This window comes from Anguilla anguilla, chromosome 1 (assembly GCF_013347855.1).
Source record: "Anguilla anguilla isolate fAngAng1 chromosome 1, fAngAng1.pri, whole genome shotgun sequence".
NCBI classification, from domain to species: domain Eukaryota; kingdom Metazoa; phylum Chordata; class Actinopteri; order Anguilliformes; family Anguillidae; genus Anguilla; species Anguilla anguilla.
This window is the reverse complement of record NC_049201.1, coordinates 26,842,479-26,863,222: the sequence shown is the minus strand read 5'-3', so window position 1 is coordinate 26,863,222 and position 20,744 is coordinate 26,842,479. Positions and strand designations below refer to the sequence as shown.

Below are 20,744 nucleotides of genomic sequence, written 5' to 3'. Positions count from 1 at the left end.
TATCAGAAAACATAGCTGTCAAAATGTCATATGGAGTAAATATTAGGGCCAAGTAAGGCCATATGTTTGGCATGAAACCAGAAACGTGTACAGAATTTGTTCCCCACCTCCGTGCTACTCATTGTCAACATTATCACACGGTTATAACTGCTTGGCAGAGACATTAATTTCTTTGCTGGGTTTGGCCTGGCCAAGAGGAAGGCTGGCGTAGGCTGTGGTAAGTTCTGCTGACCAGCTCTTTTGATGCGGCATGAAAACTTCAGCATTCTGTTCCCACTGCATCCCTCTTTCAAAGCCTGAGGAAGCAGAAGTGGTAACTGCTGCAGCAGGGGACTCTTTTGGAACTGAAAAGTGAGTCAGAGGTTTTATTTTTTCCACAGAACTTTAGGATTTTTTTTTATAACTCAGTGTCACGATTAACAAAAAAAAAAAAAGTAAGCGTATTCTCTGCGCGTGTCCTTTCGGTGCTGAGTGAACAATCCTCCACTGCACGCATCAATCAGTCACACTCCAGCGACAGGAAACATCTGCTGTTACACGCTCTCTGCTTTCAAATAAACACGGCAAACACACCCCAAAAAAAATCGTGAAATAATCACACTCGGCGAATGCGGAGGTAGGCTGTGTGGTTTCCACAGCCTGCCCCCCCATCCCGCTACGGGCTCTGGGATTGGACGACGGAGGTCGACGGGAGGCGGAGTCAGCGGCAGCGCCGTACCGCCTGGGCAGCAGGGAGACGGGTCACGTGGTGTCCGATCAGAGGGGGGGAGAGGGAGCAGGGCTGTGGCGTAACCAGGACCGCAGACGTCAAACGAGTCGAAGTGAAACCGGCTGAAAGGGTGCACACTTGGCGCTAGCTCGCTGGGCTGCAAAAAAGAAAAAAAAAAGCCGGACCAAGATCAGTGGGACAGGTGAGGATACCGGGGCCCAGACCCACGTTCGAGAGGGTGTGATGTTGATGGAGGTTGGGGAGGGGTTGTGATGTTTGGTGGGGGCGGGAGGGTGTGGCGGGACCAGCCAGCCAGAGTTGATGAGCGACTGTCTTTCTGTCGTCATCAGCGCTGGCAGTCGAGAGGGCCCGGCTGTGGGTGAACCCTCCGGTGTGAAGACACACAGACAGACACATAGACAGACACACAGACAGACAGACAGACATGCAGCCCCTGCTTCCCCTACCAACGACAACATGCTGTGAAGAACCGTCTCCAGTCAGGACTCTGGGTCGGCTTCAGGGTATGTACAGTAGACGTTTTTATTTCCCCCTGTGACGGGCGTAAGTGCTGTGCCACACCTGTTGTAAATTTATCTTCTGTCGGAAATGCTGAGGGCGGGCGATGAAACGCACAGAGATCAATCAGTGCTGTCAATTATTTATTCATTGTTTAATGAATTTTTTCAAAGCAATTTGTGGATTTCACTTCTGTGTTTTGCGTCACTTTTTGCGTGGAGAAAATGGTAGCATATTCAGTGTTTTTGAGGGGTTGATTGCGCCTTGGAAACAGCTTCGTCTGTGTTGTTGCTTGCGCATTACCCATTTGCACATTTTGAACTTTTTAAATCGTTTCTCTGCACAAAGGTGAGAGCTAGGTATATATATGCCGTTAAAAAAGCTATTCTGATAACTTGGGAGATAGGCATTGGCATTTCACCTCTTCTAGTCGGTAGATAAGAGTTATATATTGTGAAGGGGGCTATATTTCTCAAGTGAATTAAAAGCAGAATTTACCTAAATGGCGCAGAGGTGTGCAAACGCTTTTCTATCATCAATTGAGGCTCATCTTACTGTGACAATTATGGTGTGCTAACCACGTCCTGTCCATGCTTCAGTTAGGCCATACGCTCTAGCATGTTCATTTCTTGGTGGACACGGAACACAAAGCTACCCCCCGCCCCCCCAGACCTTCAACCACAGATTGCTTTTTTTTTTTTTGTTCACTCTCCTTCCTGCTTTCTGCAAAAATAGCACTGTGTGAATGTGTCAAGAACACAGTTGCGCAGCCCCAAGTGTCCACTGAACGCAAGGCTGCTTTTGAATAGTTGCAACGCAACTGGGAGGCAGCCTTTAAAAATGTGTTGCAAACCCAGTAGGTGTATATGCAGAACACTAAATATGACACGAAGGTTCTCGGAGGCTCAAAAATATAAATGTATAAATAACACAACATATGACACAATGGTTCGGCTGATTCATATTTGTCTGAAGTTACCAGTGATTATTTAGCGAAAGGGGGAAACACAGGCAAGACTGACAACAAAATGGCACTTGCATTCAGCTTGCATTCAGGGGATATCAGCACTGTAGTTGTTTTTCATTTTTCTTTTATATATCCTCAGTGTTAGGCCTTGTACAGTAGGACCTCTGAGACACAAAACTCAGAGTTATGGGCTGTCCAGTCAAACAAGCAGGTGTGAAATCAGAAATTCCGCACACAGTTATGGCCTTATTATCAAGGGCATAGCCTAACTTTTCTATTATCACTGCTATAAAGAGGCAAGCATTAAACAGAAGCAAGTCGCACTGCACTGCTGAAGGAAGAGGAAATGTTATCAACAGGAAACAAGGGGGATCTCTTATCACTGTAGCTAAAAATAAAAAATTTAAAAAAATACAGTGTTGGAAGGTCATATTTTGAAATAAAAGCCAGAACAAAACCAAAAGGTTTGCAAATCTGGCTGAAGAAGGTTCTTAAAAAGTGCTGTATCATTCAACAAACTGATAAAGAGAAAAGACGCCCTGCTTATTGTACTTATCAAACTACTATGGCTTCAAAAATGAGTGTAAACTGCTTACAAAAAAGGCTACAACAGATGTAATTAACCATGCCAATCAAAAAAGATTCATTACAATTTAAAAAATAATCTAAATTGGTCTGACATTACAAACATTGCAGAGTTCTGAACAACGCCCATCCCCAAATAATTTGTATGTCAGAGGATCTATTTTATATTCAGAGGATCTAGATTGGGTATTCACAGAAACAAAAAAATGAATTAAATTAAACTTACCAACACAACATGAACGTTTAGTCATGAATTTTGAACCAGCTTTATTTGTTGAGCCATGAGACACACCTTTCAAGGGGTCAGAGAAGTATAATGTATGCATCCATCATCTATACCCGCTTATCCTGATCAGCGTTGTGGGGGGTGCTGGAGCCTATCTCAGCATACATTGGGCGAGAAGCAGGAATGCACCCTGGACAGGTCGCCGATCTATCACACGATTCACTCTCCATTCACACACACACCGTTCACTCACACGCATACCTATGGGCAACTTAGAGTTTTCAATTAACCTAACCTGCATGTCTTTGGACTGTGGGAGGAAATCAGAGTATCCAGAGGAAACCCACACGGACACATGGAGAATGTGCACATGCCCAGGCCAGATTTGAACCCAGGACCTTCTTGCTGTGAGGCGACAGTGCTACCCACTGCACCACTGTGCCACCCTGTAATGTATGCAATATTAACAGATACCTCTCCACATGTCTCCACAGGGTGACCGTCAAGTCGTCCTCCCACCTCCCTCACGCACCCTACCCCTCCTCTCTGTCCTTTCTGCCTTTCACTGCCTCCCCCAAATATGTCCTCGTCTCCAGTGAATCCCACGTCTTTTCCCGCCCTGGTCTCAAAATCCTCCGTACCTCCACCTGCTCGGCTAAGCTCCGCCGTCCCCACCATGCCCCTCTCTCCTCAGGGCCCCCGTTCTCCCTCCAAACGCCCCCCCACTCCCCGCTCCCCCTGCCTCCTCGCCCGCTCCTCGGCCCCCTTCACCGCCCGCTCTCTGTCTCCCGTCGCTGACCCCCCCTCGCCCCCCCTCGCTGACCGGGTTCCACCCCTCGCCTCCGCTCCTTCCTGTTATCCCTTCCCTCAGCCCTCCCCTCCAGCGATCAGCACTCTGGAGAAGCTGATTAAGACCTGCCCTGTGTGGCTACAGCTGGGCATGTCGCAGGAGAGAGCCTCCCTCATCCTGCACAACGAGAGCCCTGGGGTGAGACTGGCAGTGCGATGTGTTCTCACGCACGGGCATGCGCACACGCATACATACAAACACGCACACTGACGTACACACGCACACACACAAGCGCGCATGCACGCACACTTACAGGCACACATGTACACACGCACACTGACGTACACATGCACACACACACACAAAGCCCACACAGACACAAACACCAGGATTGACTGAATAACACTAACAGCACTGTACACAACTGTCCATGCACATACAGAATTCACTGTTGATTTACACTATCTTTCTCACACCCACACATACACACTGGACATTGAAACAGGAAACAGACATCATCATGCATCGTGACAGGATAGTGACTAAGGCTGTTTTTTTTCTGTTGTAAAGATCTTCTTAGTAAGAAAGAACATGGCCCTGAGGATGATGATCCTGTCAGTACGGCTATCTGACCAGCAGGGGGCACCGATGGTCCAGGAAATACTCATCAAAGAGGAGAAATCATGTAAGAGTGACTTACTCAGTTCTCTGGCTATCGAACTATTGAATGATCTCAGCCTCAGGCAAAACCCAACATTTTAAAGGACTGTGAGACTGTCGCACTGATCTCTACGTGTAGTGCAGTAACGGCCAGCAGTGTATATTAATGGATCAGAAACCGGACTTGTTAAAGGTTAAAGGTTCAGGTCCCAAGTGTGACACTACCTGTGTACCCTTCAGCAAGGTACTTAGCCTGAATTGGCTCAATGAATACCTAGCTGTATAATAAAAGGAATGCTTTATCAGGATGAGGGTGTCTGCTTAGCAAATAAATAACGATGCAATGCTTTTACCCATAGTTACACATGTCGATTTGAGGGGGAAACAGGGAGACGTGTCATCCAGAATATTTTCATATGCATTAATTGCTAAACTAGCTAGTATGCTTGTGAGACCTGACATTTGACTACGTGAGACTAGGTTGTTGTTGTTGTTGTTGTTGTTATTATTAACAACAACAATAATAATAATAATAATAATAATAATAATAATAGTCATCATCATCATCATCATAGTAATAATAATAATAATTGGCAGCACATACCACTGCTCACATAGACTTTTCCATTTACCTCTCTCCCTCCCACAGCTGTGCTCTGTGGGTGATGTAGTTTATGAATGTAGTTTAACAGCCCCTGAGCATTTTGGACTCATTATCATTACACTTCCGAGCATTTTAATAAGCTCCATGGTTTATTAATTCCATGTCTTTTATGTGCAAATAATTACTTCTGTCTGATCCATTTTGATAAGCTACGTACACATTAATGTTTATTAATTTTTATGTATTTATTTAAGATGTTCATAAATATTCGGCAATCGAGAATACCGTAAAATTTTCAGGCCTGGAGCTGAAATGTTATTTGAAATTCACGGGGGTCTGTAGACTAGTTCCTGCTAGCTCCGGAACATTGCATTCTGAAACATGCTGGAATCAGTGCAATTGAGATAAAATTTGATTTCTGGCAGACTGATATTATGCCTCTGTTTTAGCACCCACATATATATTTTTTTTTTGCGATTGGTCTTCCACAAGTAAACAACCGGGAAATAGGAGAGAGTCAGCATTGTGAAGGGGCAAGTAAATTAGAAAATAATGGTATTTCTCCTCTCCTGTGGAAACTTGTTAACAATAACCATGTGGCGCAATGGTGTGGCTCATTGATGACTGAAGTTTCCATTGTGATGTTACGGGGAATAATCTGTTAACTTGGTGTGTGTGTGTGTGTGTGTGTGTGTGTGTGTGTGTGGGTGTGTGTGTGTGTGTGTGTGTGTGGGTGTGTGGGTGTGTGTGTGTGTGTGTGTGTGTGGGTGTGTGTGTGTGTGTGTGTGCATGCACGCATCCATGCGCATGTGGTATTAAAGTTTTAAGTACAGTGGCCCCACCCGCATTTATCCCTGTTTTTGATAATAACAGTAAAACTCAACCCTGAGTGCGAGAAAAATTCATTCATTTACTGACTGGCATCTAAAATAAGTGGTCTGATAACCACAGCGTAAGAACTGTCTAAAATGCTAGTGCTTTTCGCACGTGAGTCACCTCATGCCGCGTCTCCACAGTGATACATCTGGAGGGCTCCGTCCTGGTCTTTGACAATATCTTCAAGCTCATCGCTTTCTACTGCGTTAGCCGGTGAGTCTGTCCTCTCTCCCACGGCTTGTATACTGTACGCCTCAGCGCTAAAACTCCTGCAGTGAAAACTGCAGCGAAAGACAGGAAAGAAGCTCCACTCCAAAGTCACCTTCAACAGCGACCCCGAGTGCGCATTCCTGCATAATGCTGCCCCCTGCTGTCAGATAAGACTTACCCCTGCAATGTGCTATATGACAGTCAGGGCAAACCAAAAACTCGACCCCCCCGCTCATCCTTTTAATTTATGCTTTTATGCAATTTTCTCCTCTGTTCTCAGAATGTACAAGCGAGATAGTGAGACCCTGAAACCTTGGGTTGCTGCCTTCCAGATCAAAGTCAGGATGACCTTGCTCTGCATGATAACTCGCTGGGCTTTATCATGGTCATTTCTGGGATAATTGAATCTCCTTTGGCAAATTAATCCATTATAGTTCATTTGGATTTGCTTTTTGTTCAATCTCTTGCCACGCTGGGCGATAAGAGACAAACTCGATCTGGAAAAAAGAGCGTGGAGTTGTTGTGCGTTCCTTTGTTTCTTGATGTGGGTATTAGAATGCGTGAGGCGGAATTGTTTGCATGTTTTCTCGGTATCATGGTGTCACCATTGCATCATCACCTTCCGTTCCATAGAGACATCCTCTCATTTACACTGAGATTGCCGCAGGTGATTGTCCAGGCATCCAAATACGAAGACATGGACATCATCTCCAGCCTGGGTTCAAGTAAGTGAGCGTTGGCTGAGGGATGGGTGGTGGGGGGAGGGGGTGGTTGGTGCGATAGATTGACTCACAGAAGAGATTGAGATGAGCCAGGTAGTTATGATTTATCTTTTTTTTTTATTATTATTATTATTTTGCTTATCCTGGAGTATTATTTGAAAAACCGAGAGCTCATTTCTCCTTCACAGTGGGGAATCACGGTGGGGAGGGAATTCCCATGATATGTGTAGCCAATCAGTTGTAAGAGAAAACATTTGCACTGATCAGAAGAGCCATTTTGAGAATTATACAAGTGCATTGAATGCCTGTTCTTTTGATTAGTGTTACTGGATCTGTAATGATTGCGTAGTATGCGGCCATTGAAAAGACGGTGCCTCCTACAACACAGTGTCCCCATCTCGGGTTGCCAGATTCTAAATTGAGAAGGGAGAAATGCGAAAGTAGCGTGGAGTGGTAATGAAGACCTGCCTTTGGTAAAGGGGATTGGGGATGGGGAGGGCGGGAGGGGCGTCCACGGGGCCTCCTTTCACCCAGAAAAAGAAAAGGAGAATTAACGGCTCGCCGCTGCTCTCCTCCAAAGGGTCTCTCCTGTGGCGTAAACCACACTGGCAGTTTGAGTTACGCAACCCTGACTGTGTTGACACAGCCAGCGCAGAGCTTCCTTCCTTGATAGCCACGTCAGCTGTGTTTTATTATTGTGCATTTATTTGCGCGCTTCTAAAGAAGAGCTCTCCCAAAATTCCCTAAAGAAAATAAGGTAAAAGAGACAACGTATGAAAAATGTTAATTAATATATTGTGATTATATATATATATATATATATATATATATATATATATACATCTTTTTAAAATGATTGCACAGGAATAAAATTAGGCTGATATAAAATGCATGAACTGCATGGAGCATGAATGAAGAAAAAAGTTTATAGTTTATAGCTAGTGTCTGCAGTATTTTTTGTAGATTGTGAGCAGGTGCGTGGCTGCTGGCTTTTTCCTGATTAAGTTTGAGGTCTGGCCAGGTGCTTATTATCCTTGTTTTTTAAGCGTGCCTTCTGCTCCCGCGATGGGAACAGAAAATCACCCTCTTCTATTTTTTTCACCCTCATCGATTTATTTTTCTGTCGTGTCTGTCTTTCTGTGCATCGATCATCCGTTTGTCTATCCGCCATCTGCTCATATTTCTGGTTAATCACTATAACTATCGGACTTCTGTCTGTTTTTCTTGCATCTTAGATGTAAATCTATCTATCTTTCTATCGTGGCCAGCCATAGCCATCTACAGTTATGTACGTTTGATGCAAGTGACACAATCGCCATTGTTGCACACACTCCGGTGGCTGAGGCAAGATTAGCGAGCGTCTGCTGGACCTCTCGATGCTTTTCAGACTCTACAAGTTCTCTGCCAGCGCTTTTTCTCGTGACTGTTCGGGAAGCTCGTAGAGTTGAAGTGCTTCCATTTAGAAACGCACAGCCTAAAGCGATCCCATTTCCCTCAAGTGCTTCATTCGTTTGCTTTGTTGTTTGTTTGTTTGTTTGTTTGTTGGTTTGAGTCTTGACTTTGGGTCCGAAAGCTATCGCTGTGTCCCGACATCCTCTCCAGTTTCTTCATAACTGTATTTTGTCACTCAGTTTGACAGCGTGCAATCTTTCCCATTTTCTGACATCCTGCTCTATCAGAGACAAGAATGCGAGTTCTGAGCATCTTTGAAAGCGAGCAAACAAACAAACGTTTTAATGGCGTGAAATCTTTTTTTTTTCAAAGTAGGAACTGAAAAAAAGTGGGTATGATCAGACTGCAGATGAACCGATTTAAGTGTAGGCCAAGCTCCTGAAGCATTTGACAGAAGGGGAAGTAGCTTCGGCAGTGGCCGAACGTGTTAAGAACGCCCTGGCCTCTCTCTCTCTGCCCCCTCCCCGCAGATTTTTGGGGCTCCGCCCTGAACGCGCGTTCAGAGGACCGCCACGGCGCCGTCCCAGCCGGCGAGACCGAGGCCGGCGACGGGGGCGCCAGGTTGTGGTACGTCAACCCGATCCTCATGGAGGAGTATTTCAAAGGCCTGGCGAGCACGGCCGCCCAGCCCAAGTCCCGGAGCCAGAGCCTGAGCACGCCCTGCCAGTCCCAGTCACACCCCCCGGGGAATCCCGCGTCGAGGGGCAGGAGGGCGGGCGAGGCCGGAACCCCGACGGAGACGGACGGAAGTGGGCTGAAAGGGGAAGGAGTCGACATTTTTCCTGCGTCAGAGAAGCCGCACGACGCGCAGGGAGTCAGCCTGGGAGCCTTCCCTCCACCGGAGCCTGCGGTGAGCATTTCAGAGTCGGCCAGTCTGTCTCTGTCCCAGAGTCCTCTGGGGGAGAAGCAGCAGGAGACGGCCGCCATGATGTCAGCCCCCCGGTCGGGGAAGGGGCCGCCGGTGGCGCCTGCAGAGACCCGCAGAGAGAAAGAGTCCCGGGTAGAGAAGCGTGCCTCAGGGGCGGCAGGCTTGGTCCCCAAGAAGACACCTCCCCCAGTACCCCCACCTCGGAAGAAGAAAGCCTCCCTGGCAGCCCCCGCCCCGCCTAAGACCCAGAAGGTCCTGAATCAGGCCGGCGCCGAGGCCCGCCCTCCCACGGCCACGCCCTCCGCGCCCGCCTCCGACTCCGCCTCCACCTCCACCTCCTCCGAAAACCTGAAGGGCTCCGACACGTCGCTGCACTCCCCCGAGTGCGGGGCCCTGGGCCTCAGCCTGGACTCCTGCTCCAACAGCAGCACGGAGGAGGAGGCGGAGCTGCACTGCGTGACCACGCCCACCATGAGGCGGAACCCCACCGTCATCCTGGACCGGGCCAAACAGAGGCTCTCCATGGTGACCCTGCCGCAAGTGTTCAGCAGGTTCATGAAGGCCGACTGGAAGCTGCAGAAGCGCATCGTGGAGCTGGCGCGGGACCGGGACTCCTACTTCGGCAACCTGGTGCGGGACTACCAGACCTTCACCATGGAGACCATGACCAAGCACAGCTCCAGCACCGAGATGCTGCAGGAGATTCGGCAGATGCTGACCCAGCTCAAGAGCTACCTGATCCAGAGCACCGAGCTGCACGCCCTGCAGGAGGCCGCACCCTATTCCGAGGAGAAGCTCGGTAACCTCACCTCGTCTTAATGCAATTCAGCACACACACACACACAGACACACACACATACACTTACACATACACATACACACACACACACACACATACCCATACACTTACACAGACACACACATACACACACACCTACCCAGACACACACACACATACCCATACACAGACACACATACACACACACTTACACATACACATACACACACACACACACACACACATACCCATACACATACACACACATACACACACACTTACACAGACACACACACACACACACATACACTTACACATACACATACACACACACACACACACACACACACATACACATACACATACACATACAAACACATACACACACACACACACACACACACACATACACATACACACACACACACACACACACACATACCCATACACATACACATACACTTACACAGACACACACACACATATACACACACCTACCCAGACACGCACACACACACACATACACATACACACACGTACACACACTCCTACATAGACACACGCACACACACATACGCCTACACACATACACAAACACACCTATCCACACACACACACACATACACACACCTACCCAGACACACACACACACACCTACACACACACACATACTGTACATATACACAGGCACATATACACACACTCCTACCCAGACACACACACACACACATACACACACACACATACCCATACACATGCACTTACACAGACACACACACATACACACACATCTACCCAGACACACACACACACACACACACACACACATACCCATACACATACACTTACACAGACACACACACACACACACACACACACATGTACACACACTCCTACATAGACACACGCACACACACATACACCTACACACACACACACATACTGTACATATACACAGGCACATATACATACACTCCTACATAGATACACACACTCATATACACCTACACACACACACACACACACATACACTCATACCTACACAGACACACAAACACATACACCTACACAGACACACGTAAACACACACCTACCCGGACACACACACACACACACACACACACACACACACACACACATACACTTACACCTACACATACACACAGACACAGACACCCACATAGACACACACACACACCTACACAGACACACAATCACACACTTTGTTCAACACACTTTTCAGCAGTTTACAATAATTATGTAATGTGCAAATATGATTGAAGTCATATATAATTGGAGCCAAGCAGATGTATATTATATGCAGTTTTACTGCAGTCATTCATTTATTATTAGTCACTTATTAGTTTAACATGCATACATAATTGGAGCTCGAATTAAATGTCTAATTTTCCCAAAATAGCCAATTAATTAGTAGTCGATTACTTGAAAATGAACACCCAAGGGAAAAATTTTGCTTCGGCTGGACATAGTGAGCCCAAAATTAGGCAATGCTCCTAACAAGGGGAAATTTATGAACACTTGCCATGTCCAACCAACCGCTCACCATGCTATATTTTCACACAGAGCCAGTGTACATGTGCTGTAAATGTTGTTCATTTATACATAGCAGCGTGTTAAAAACACATTTGGATTACCCATGACATCAGCGGCTATAACCAGACACTGGCTATGTTCAGCTATGCTGTGCTAAACCACAAAATGATCTATTTGTTGGTGAGAGGTGTCACTAAGGTGACTACCACAGTGCAAGGAGGACCACGTAATGAGTTCTAATGAACGTCTTTAATGACCGATGGTGGACAGGCGCTGAATCTAATGGTTCTCTTTAGCTTCACAAGCAACAGACAGTAAATCTCACCCACAGTGTTGATATTTAAAGCAATAGGAAGTGTAAAAGATAAAGACACTTCTCTGCTCCTGTCAGTTCTGAATAATAAATAATTAATCGCAAAGTGAATCTTTCGTTGGGCCAGATGGTAGTGAAATGATTCACCAAACAAAAATAGTTGGGCCACATATCTTTCCTAATATGGAGTTGGGGCCCAAACTGTCTAGAATTGATATTAGGTGTAGAATTTGCCTTTGGAGTCTGTTGCTATTGTCTTGCAACATGGGGACAAAAGAAGTGTCAATGGAAGTAAAATATGGCCATCATGAAGTAAAACAATCACACTAAATTGATCAGAGAGTCACCAAAACATTGGGTGTATCAAAACAAACTTTTTGGTACATTGCTAAGAAGCAAGAGAGCTCTGGTGAACTCAACATTAATTAACACCCTGCTAGATCAAGAAAGGTCAATGTAGTGCGTGACCAAAGATTGCTTTCAATTGTGAAGAAAACCCCCCAATCAACTGACAAACAAATAAAGAATACTTTCAATAATGTAGGCATAGATGTGTCAAAGAAGACCAGCATACACCAGCATATCCTCACTGGGCACAGTGAAAGACCCAAACCCCTGGCAAGAACAGAATGGCCAGGTTAGAGCTTGTTAAAAAAGTAAATAAAAAACTGTTAAAAAGAGTTTTGGAACAAAATCTTATGAACAGATTATGTGAGCATTAACCAGTACCAAAGTGATGTAAAGGCCTATATGTCGAGAAAGAAAGGAACTGCTCATGACTGAAAGTACTTTGTCACTCATCTGTGAAACATGGTGGAGGTAGTGTTATGGCTTGGTCATGTATGGCTGACCCTGGAATTGGCTCACTTGTCTTTTTTGATGATGTGACTGCTGATGGCAGCAGCAGTATGGAGTCTGAAGTGTCCAGAGTCATAGCATCTGTTCAGATCCAACCAAATGCCTCAAAACACATCAAACGATGCTTCACCGTTCAGCAGGAAAATGACCCCAAACACACTGCTAAATCAACTAGGGGGTTTTCTGGGCCAAACAGTGGAATGTTCTTGACTAGCTAAGTCAGTCACCTGACCTGAATCTAATTGAACATGTGTTTCACTTTCTGAAGATAAGACCGAAGGCAAAAAAAAAACCCCAAGACAAACAGGAACTGAATAAGGCTGCAGAACTGGCCTGCAGGGAAGATACTCAGCTTTAGGTGATGATGATGGGTCGCAGACTTCAGGCAGTCATTGAATGCAAAAGATTTGCGGCCATGTAATAAACATAACAACTTTATTTAACATTATGCTAATTGGTCCAATTTGGTCCCCTAAATTAGGAGGACTACGTATCAAAAGAGGTTCAATTCCTACATGGATAAATGGATATTGATGTATATACCCTTAAATTAAAGCTGACAGTCTGCACCTCATGTTCATTGTTTCATTTCAAATTCAATGTGCTGGAGTACAGAGCCAAAATAAAAATTGTGTCAGTGTCTGAATACTTACGAACTTCCCTATATATTTACCTCTGATACATAAATAAATAATCTTTACTCTATCAAAATCCCATTGCACACATAAGCAGTGATCCATTCTTGCTGATTGGGGAAAGAGGGGACAATCCATCACTGTCAATAATCCGTAATCATGCTTGAGTAAAACAGATGTGACAATTATGGGTAACAGTCATTTCTCTTGGGGCCCCACAGAAACCGTTGCAGAGACGGCCCTGTACAAGGGCGTGCTGAAGCCAATCCGGGAGTCGGTGTACTCGGTCCTGCGGGACATCCACACTCGGGACGACTCCCTGCAGAGGCTGAAGGAGAACCAGCAGGTGGTGCTCAACACCACCACCACCGACCTGGGCATCACCACCAGCGTGCCGGAGGCGCCCGTCATGGAGAAGATCCACCAGAAGCTGGAGATGCTGCACAGGAAGTACTCCCCCAAGGAGAAGATCTCCCTCCTGCTCAAGACCTGCAAGATCATCTACGAGTCCATGTCCGTGGGCTCCCCCAGTGAGTGCGGCCATTTTGAGCTGTTGATCCGTCCGCGGGGTCGGTGCAGCCACTCTGCGGTCCAATCGGAAGCGAAATTAACGGGGTGCTGTGGGTATGGCGCACTTCTATGTGCAGCCATGGGGGGGCCCTCTAGAGCTAAAACATCAACACTAAATTATGCAAAACGTTTCTTAATGAATGTTGACAAGTAACACAGTGTGTTCAAAAATATATATATATATATGTATATATATTTAAAATTAGAGTTGTGAAAATGTATCACCTTTAAATGCCTTGTAGGCGAGTTGACAGGCTATTTCCACCCCTAATGGATATGCAGTGGAATCGCAGACCCGTTGTGTGTTAAAAAACTAGTTTGTTGTAGTACTGGATGTTCTGTTGGTCAAGGGTGGCCAGCCTTGTTCCTTGAAAGCTGTAGGGACTTCAGGATTTCTTTTATTACTCTGCGACTAATTGATCTAGTCATGCGATCGATTGCGCCGTTGGCTCACCTCACCTGGTTCCTTGGGTCTGAATTAGTCGCTGTCTCGAAGGTGAAAATAAATCTGAGCAGGCCTTGTGGGTCTGATTATGCCCTTTCACTTAAATAAGGTTTAAGCTGTTTAATGTCTGTTGTTCATGGACACTGCAGCCATGTTTCCCCAAGGCAAGGGCTCCAAAACATTTTTCTGATGTGACCCAAAATGACTGGCCACAAATTCATGTGACCCCAATGCTCCCCAATACAACCGCCTCATGCCTAACCGTGTAGCCGCAACTGTATTGGCAATATACCATGACCCCCTCATACCTCATTGCTTTATTATAGTCGGGTTGTTGTGATGTTCAACATTAATAATCTAGTAGCCTACTTTGTATATTTTAAAGAGACATGTAGGCTTTTTATTTATTATTTTTGTTGTTTTTGTTGCCCAAAATTTTCAAGTGACTCTCTGCTTTGAGGATGGGGTCATCTGAAAATTTTGGGGAACAAAAGTGTGGGTCATGACCCGCAATTTTGGAACCCCTGCCCTAAGGTGACAAAAGAAATTGATGATTGGTAGGAGAAAGGTGATTGTGATTGTGGGGGTTCAGGACCAGAACTGGCCACTGCTGCTGTCTGTCAAATGACGGTAAAACATATTATTACAGTAGTATGTAAAATGGTGCACCTGGATGGGCTGAACGGCCAGCTCTTGTAATGACACATACTCCTGTTCTCGTGAAGTTTCTTTTCTGGGACAGCCGTCTGACGAGTCTCCTATGGTATCTGTAATTGTGGATATTCAGGGGATGGTCTGCTCCTCGTACCCTGGGAAGGGTCTGATATTGTCCTGAGCGACACACGTGTCGAGAAGCTTGCCGCTCGATTCTGTTTCCTGTCGCCTCTTAGTGTGTGTTGGAATGACAGTCTGCCGTTTCCTTTTTCAAACGTACGACAGGCTTGATGAGCTCCACAGTGACTTCTCGCCGAGCAGCAGGGTGCTGCATGCGTTTCCTATGTTTACTGTGGCGCGCGTGTGTGTGTGTGTGTGTGTGTGTGTGTGCGCGTGTGCCTGCTTCTTTGTGTTCGACTGTCAGAATCCTGTGCGCCGCGGCATCACGGCTCTCTGTGTATGCGTGTGCATGTACAAAAGAGAGCGCTTGCGTCTGTGTGGATGCCTGTGTGATTGTGTGACTCAGAGTCTCCTCTCTCTTTCCCTCTGTCTCTCGCTCTGCAGGGAGGCCGCGCGGTGGTGATATGCATGATGTTGCGCTGCGTGTGTGCGCGCGTGTGCTCACACCTTTGTAAGTCTCTCTCTCTCTCTCCTCTCTCTCTCTTTCTCTCCTCTCTCTCCTCTCTCTCTCTTTCTCTCCTCTCTCTCCTCTCTCTCTCTTTCTCTCCTCTCTCTCTCCCTCTCTCTTCTCCCCCCCTCTCTTTCTCTCTCTCTCTCTCTCTTTCTCTCATCTCTCTCTCCCTCTCTCTTCTCCCCCCTCTTTCTCTCTCTCTATCTTTCTCTCTCCTCTCTCTCTCTTTCTCTCCTCTCTCTCTCCCTCTCTCTTACCCCCCCTATCTTTCTCTCTCTCTCTCTTTCTCTATCTCTCTGCAGGGAAGGCTCATGGTGCGGATGACTTCCTGCCAGTGCTGATGTATGTGCTGGTACGCTGTAACATTGCCGCTCTGCTGTTGGATGTGGAGTACATGATGGAGCTCATGGACCCTGCACTTCAGCTGGGAGAAGGCAGGACCATTTACAACATAAACACACCAACCGCGCTGAACCATCTCACACGCTACGCAGGACTGGGCACACACATACAAAACAAATATACAAACACACACACACACACACACACGCACACACACAAACACACGCACACACATGCACACACACAAACACACGCACACAAACGCACACACCCACAGACACACATAACACACACACATAGGCGCACACTAATGTACACACACATTCAGAAACACACACAAACAACCTTGTCAGCACTCAAGGTCTTGTTACACGGACGTATGAACATTATTAGCGTGATTTACAGCAGTCCCAAAATCTAAGTGAACATGGTGTATGCCATGTCAGTGTGTTCAGTAAGCAAGGAACACTTTTGCTTGTGGCTGTAAAACAGAATCCTGTCCTGGTGGGGTGCAGTGCCTGCTGGTTTTCAGCGTGATTAAGTGATTACCTTAATTCACTGATAGGCATCTTGTCCACATACTTGGTTTCCAAGGCCTAAATTGGCTGCTGATTGAAAGAAAACTACAAATACCTGCAGGCAGTGCACAACCCCAGCCTAATTTTTAAAATCGTATTTTATCTCAGTGTCTGCTGTTTTTGGAAATACAGATACATGATAACATACTAATAATAAGTTAACAGTTCCAACATATTTATTCACAAAACTGAATAAACTAATGGCCAACTAATGACACGGTACAACCGACACATTTCAAGGAGCCTGTCATATTTACTCAGCTGCGTTCACACCACAGGTTCCTACTACCTGACAACTACGTACGGGGCGCTGGAGCACATCAAGAGCTATGACAGGCAGCCGCCGAACCGGCAGCTGACCCTGGAGATCCAGGACTCCATCCATCGCTGGGAGCGACGGCTCACGCACAACAAGGCCCGCCTCTCCCGCTCGTCCGTGCAGGTAGGGGACCAACGGGGCGGAGCTTCACGGCCAAAGGGGGCCGGAGGATTTACCCGCCACTCAAAGCGGTCAGACCGCTCTGAAAGACAGGCCCCTCGGACCGTGCCGGCTTGGTTGAAACATACATGCTTAGGATATCGTGGCAAACGCGGTATGGAATTGTTATATAAAGGAGAACTAAAATGTAATTAATCGCTAAAATACCAGGAAGAGAAACTCCCACTCAACCTATGTACCTATAACCGTAGACAGCAGCTTGTCAGATCATTTAGTTCAGGTTACGTTGAAATATTTCACAGACCAGTTTGATTTTGTCGGATTTTCTGTTTCATTGCCGCAAGGTAGCACAGGCTTTATGGGCGAGAGTAACGTAATTGACAGCAAGGAGATAAACTGCACAGTTTGAGCAGGTAAGTCATCTTGAGGGGTAGGGCAGTTTGTCGAAACACGGGCACTCCCACCACTGTTAATCTTCCTGGTAGGACTTTTGCCAAAAATTTATGTTTTAACATCAGAAAAGAAGTACGATGAAAAATGTGAGTTTAATACCTTGTTAATGTTGCTGTCCCTGAAGATTGCAATTCTGAATCTCCAATTTTAAAAAAACCACCGCAGTTTCGATGATTTAAAAATCATTTGAAAACAAAAAAGGTTGTTTTCATAAAAATATGCAAAAACAGGGAACCGGTCCAGAATCATCTTTACTCTGCTATGCGTCTCCTGGCCAGTCCAACACTGTTTCTTCACTTGAAAAATCCCATATGCCATTTAACAGCTTTTAAGGGGGAAAAAACAACAACAAACACGGTGTGAAAAGCCACTATGTGTAAGGCAAAAGCGTCAAATTCTGCCAGTGCTTCTAGGTTTCCATGTAATAGTGCCAGATACATTCAACCTGACCTGCCAGCTGGTCAGCCAGTCAACAGTTTCTGAAGGTTTCCTGCCTTTAATTTAGCCAGAAGATGAAAAGAAAGTGTATAGCATTTTCAATGTTCAGAACTTCTCCTGCACTTTGAGCCTCTCTGCAATCGTTCATGAGGGGGGTCACATTCCCTGGACATTTATCTCTCGAGGAGAGAGAACTTTCGGGTAAAAGGTGCTTTCAACTTATTTCTGCTAAAAGGCACAACAACACCATTTTGCAACACTGGACACAAAGGCGAGGAGACTGACAGAGCCGTTGACTCTGCCAGCCCACTTTGGCTAATGGGCAGCACACGGGCCTTTCATAGTTGTTGACACACCGGAGGTGAAATTGCGTTGCTTTGACCTGATGGACAGACAGTTATCTGCTTGTTATTAATCTGGTGCTCGGCGCTGAGAGATCTACTGTACCATGCCGCACCGTGCGTTTTGCTAGTCTAATGATTACAGTGTCTGCCGTTCAAAGAAATGATTGTACCTGGTTTGCCATTGGCTTGCTCGCTCATGCAGGTAAAAGCAATTTAAAAAGGTGCCTTTGGTGGTCCTGTGATTCATTTTGCCCTCTTCTGTTTTGCGACACGTCCCCGCTTTGTATTGTAAAAGCATATTGCTCTCATGTACAACAATAAAGCAAATTGTATTTCTATAAACCTTTGGGTTCGCAGGAAAATCGCAGGTAAAAGTGCTTGGCATCATAATGTTAAAAACAATACATGCAGAAAACAACGATAATAGCAACAGCAGCACCTGTTAGACGCAGGGAAACAAGCAAGGAGAGAAACCGTGGTGTAAAATGCAGTTCGCGGGTCGCGTGGGGTGCTTAACGACTTATTGACTTACCCGCGTGCATTTTCGGCAATGTGAATATGGTCGCACCGGACCTCCTGATGTGTGAACCGTTTGGAGAGAGGGACTTGACGTCGTGCTTGCTATTGAGCATCCAGCCTTAGTTATTTCAACGCTTCGCGGCTATGCTCCGATCAATGTAATGTATTTCTATCACTATTGATACTGCATGGTCTCCACTGTTCAGCCAACTTCTAATGGAATAGAACAGCTTTATCGTCCACCCAGAAGTAGAAATTTTCCTTCAGCTGCACCTCATAGTCTGCATTGAAAAGACATTGAAAATATATACATTCCATGAAGGAAACTTGTACATGAATGCATATGGGCCTACATAACTTAACTGTACTTGGTCCATGTTGCACTTTGAAGACACGGTCAGTTGAAATACATTCAATGAACCAGAATGAAATGGCAGTACATGAAAAACCTTGTTGTTCAAATGCTAATGAATGAAAACACAAACATTAGGTTAGCACAGTTAAGGTCAGAGTTGTCCATCTGCTCCAGTTCCCCCTAGTTTAGAGTTGTCCCTCTGTGCCCTCCCTGCCTCTCACCTCTCCTCTTCCTCGCAGGACTTCATCAACGTGTCCTTCCCAGATGCCGGGGCTGACCCCAAGACCCTGTGCGTGTGCCCCAACACCACGGTGCGGGACCTGTGCGAGCAGTGCGCGGGTAAGTTTGAGGTGGCGGACCCGGAGTCACACGGACTGTGGGTCCTGGTGGACAGCCAAGCCCGGCAGTTGGGCCCGGATGAGCTCCCCCTGTCCGTCAAGTCCGACCTGCACTACGCCGAGCCCCGCAGGGAGTACCGCTTCGTCTACCGGCCGGGGGGCTGGCCGGAGCAGGCCGACCTCCACGACCTCCACGACCTCCACGACCCCCGAGACTCCGCCCACCCCGAGACAGCCTGATACGCGGAGCGGGACCGAAACCCTGCGGCGTGGATGAGAGTCGGTTAGCACAGTGTTTATGTTGAGGGAAGAACAGGGACAAACCTCTGCCTACCCCTGTGCTCGGTGCTGCCCCCCTTTGGACAGAGGCAGGCATGTAAAAACCTGACCCCAATTCTTTTTGTGTCTACCAAGGTTTCACATGGAACATTGAGAACATTCATGTTTTAAATATTTACTTTGAAAAACTGTGGCCAATATTTGTGTGTTCCCTACTCACCCACCTGCATTCACACATGAATTCCTGTCTCCCTCCTCATTCCCTTCTATTTCTTTTCAATTTTTTTTATTTTTTACATTTTGAAAATTTTATTTATTATTATTTGCTGACAGTCCACGGGCAGTGAGGCAACTCCGTTGCTATTTTGGCATTGCTTTCTTGCATACAGTGGTACGTCAAAGGGAGCAGAAGCCTTGTCAACAAGATTTGTCCCACCCTGTTATGAACTTCATGTCCCTAAAGCATCTTAAAATAAACGTCACGCGTTGACATTTTAATCAGAGTTTGTTTGGTCCATTAAAATGTATCGCAGAAATACTATCATAAAGTTTCTTTTTCTTCCCCCACACTGTGAGAATAATTGCGTGGCAGCTGGTTGCCAATTTATTATACTGAAATGTCAGTTATTGCTTTGTTGAATGAAATGGTAATATGCAAACCCATATCACAGGTGCAGACCTCCAAAACCGCTGATATGACAAATCCCCTGCCCCATAAGAGAAAGCGCAACATGTTTAGCAGAACATTAATCATTAATTCAACTGGACCATGGAGTGTTCAGATAAAGCAAATCCTATTTAGCCCTTTCTTCCTCTTCAACAGATTAAGGTGGTTTTTTTTTTTCATTTATGTGATTTACATGTTGCTTACATAGGTCAACAGAAACCTTTATGGATATTTTTTTTAAATGTCAAAATAGCCAGGATCCCATAACATCGACATAAAAAATATGTTTATATGTTTCTTTATTTCAGGTGTTATACAATATTTTTTGTCAATATCTTGTACAGGAATATGATTTCTGAATGGGCT

At 46.0% G+C, this 20,744-nt stretch overlaps 1 protein-coding gene across 2 annotated transcripts; it reads left to right on the top strand.

Annotated features, from left to right (window-relative positions):
- Positions 1–776: 776 nt before the first annotated feature.
- rin3 (Ras and Rab interactor 3) lies at positions 777–20,214 on the top strand. 2 transcript variants are annotated; one of them, XM_035384379.1, is made up of 11 exons: positions 777–911; positions 1,060–1,233; positions 3,501–3,994; positions 4,367–4,481; positions 6,077–6,149; positions 6,780–6,871; positions 8,791–9,987; positions 13,548–13,856; positions 15,929–16,060; positions 16,825–16,988; positions 19,334–20,214. In XM_035384379.1, exons 3-11 carry the CDS (start codon positions 3,587–3,589, stop codon positions 19,670–19,672), a joined length of 2,829 nt encoding a protein of 942 aa, XP_035240270.1. In that variant the 5' UTR covers positions 777–911; positions 1,060–1,233; positions 3,501–3,586; the 3' UTR covers positions 19,673–20,214. The 2 variants fall into 2 exon arrangements, with proteins under 2 accessions (XP_035240270.1, XP_035240276.1); XM_035384385.1 differs by lacking the exon at positions 1,060–1,233 and having other exon boundaries at positions 780–911.
- Positions 20,215–20,744: the final 530 nt, after the last annotated feature.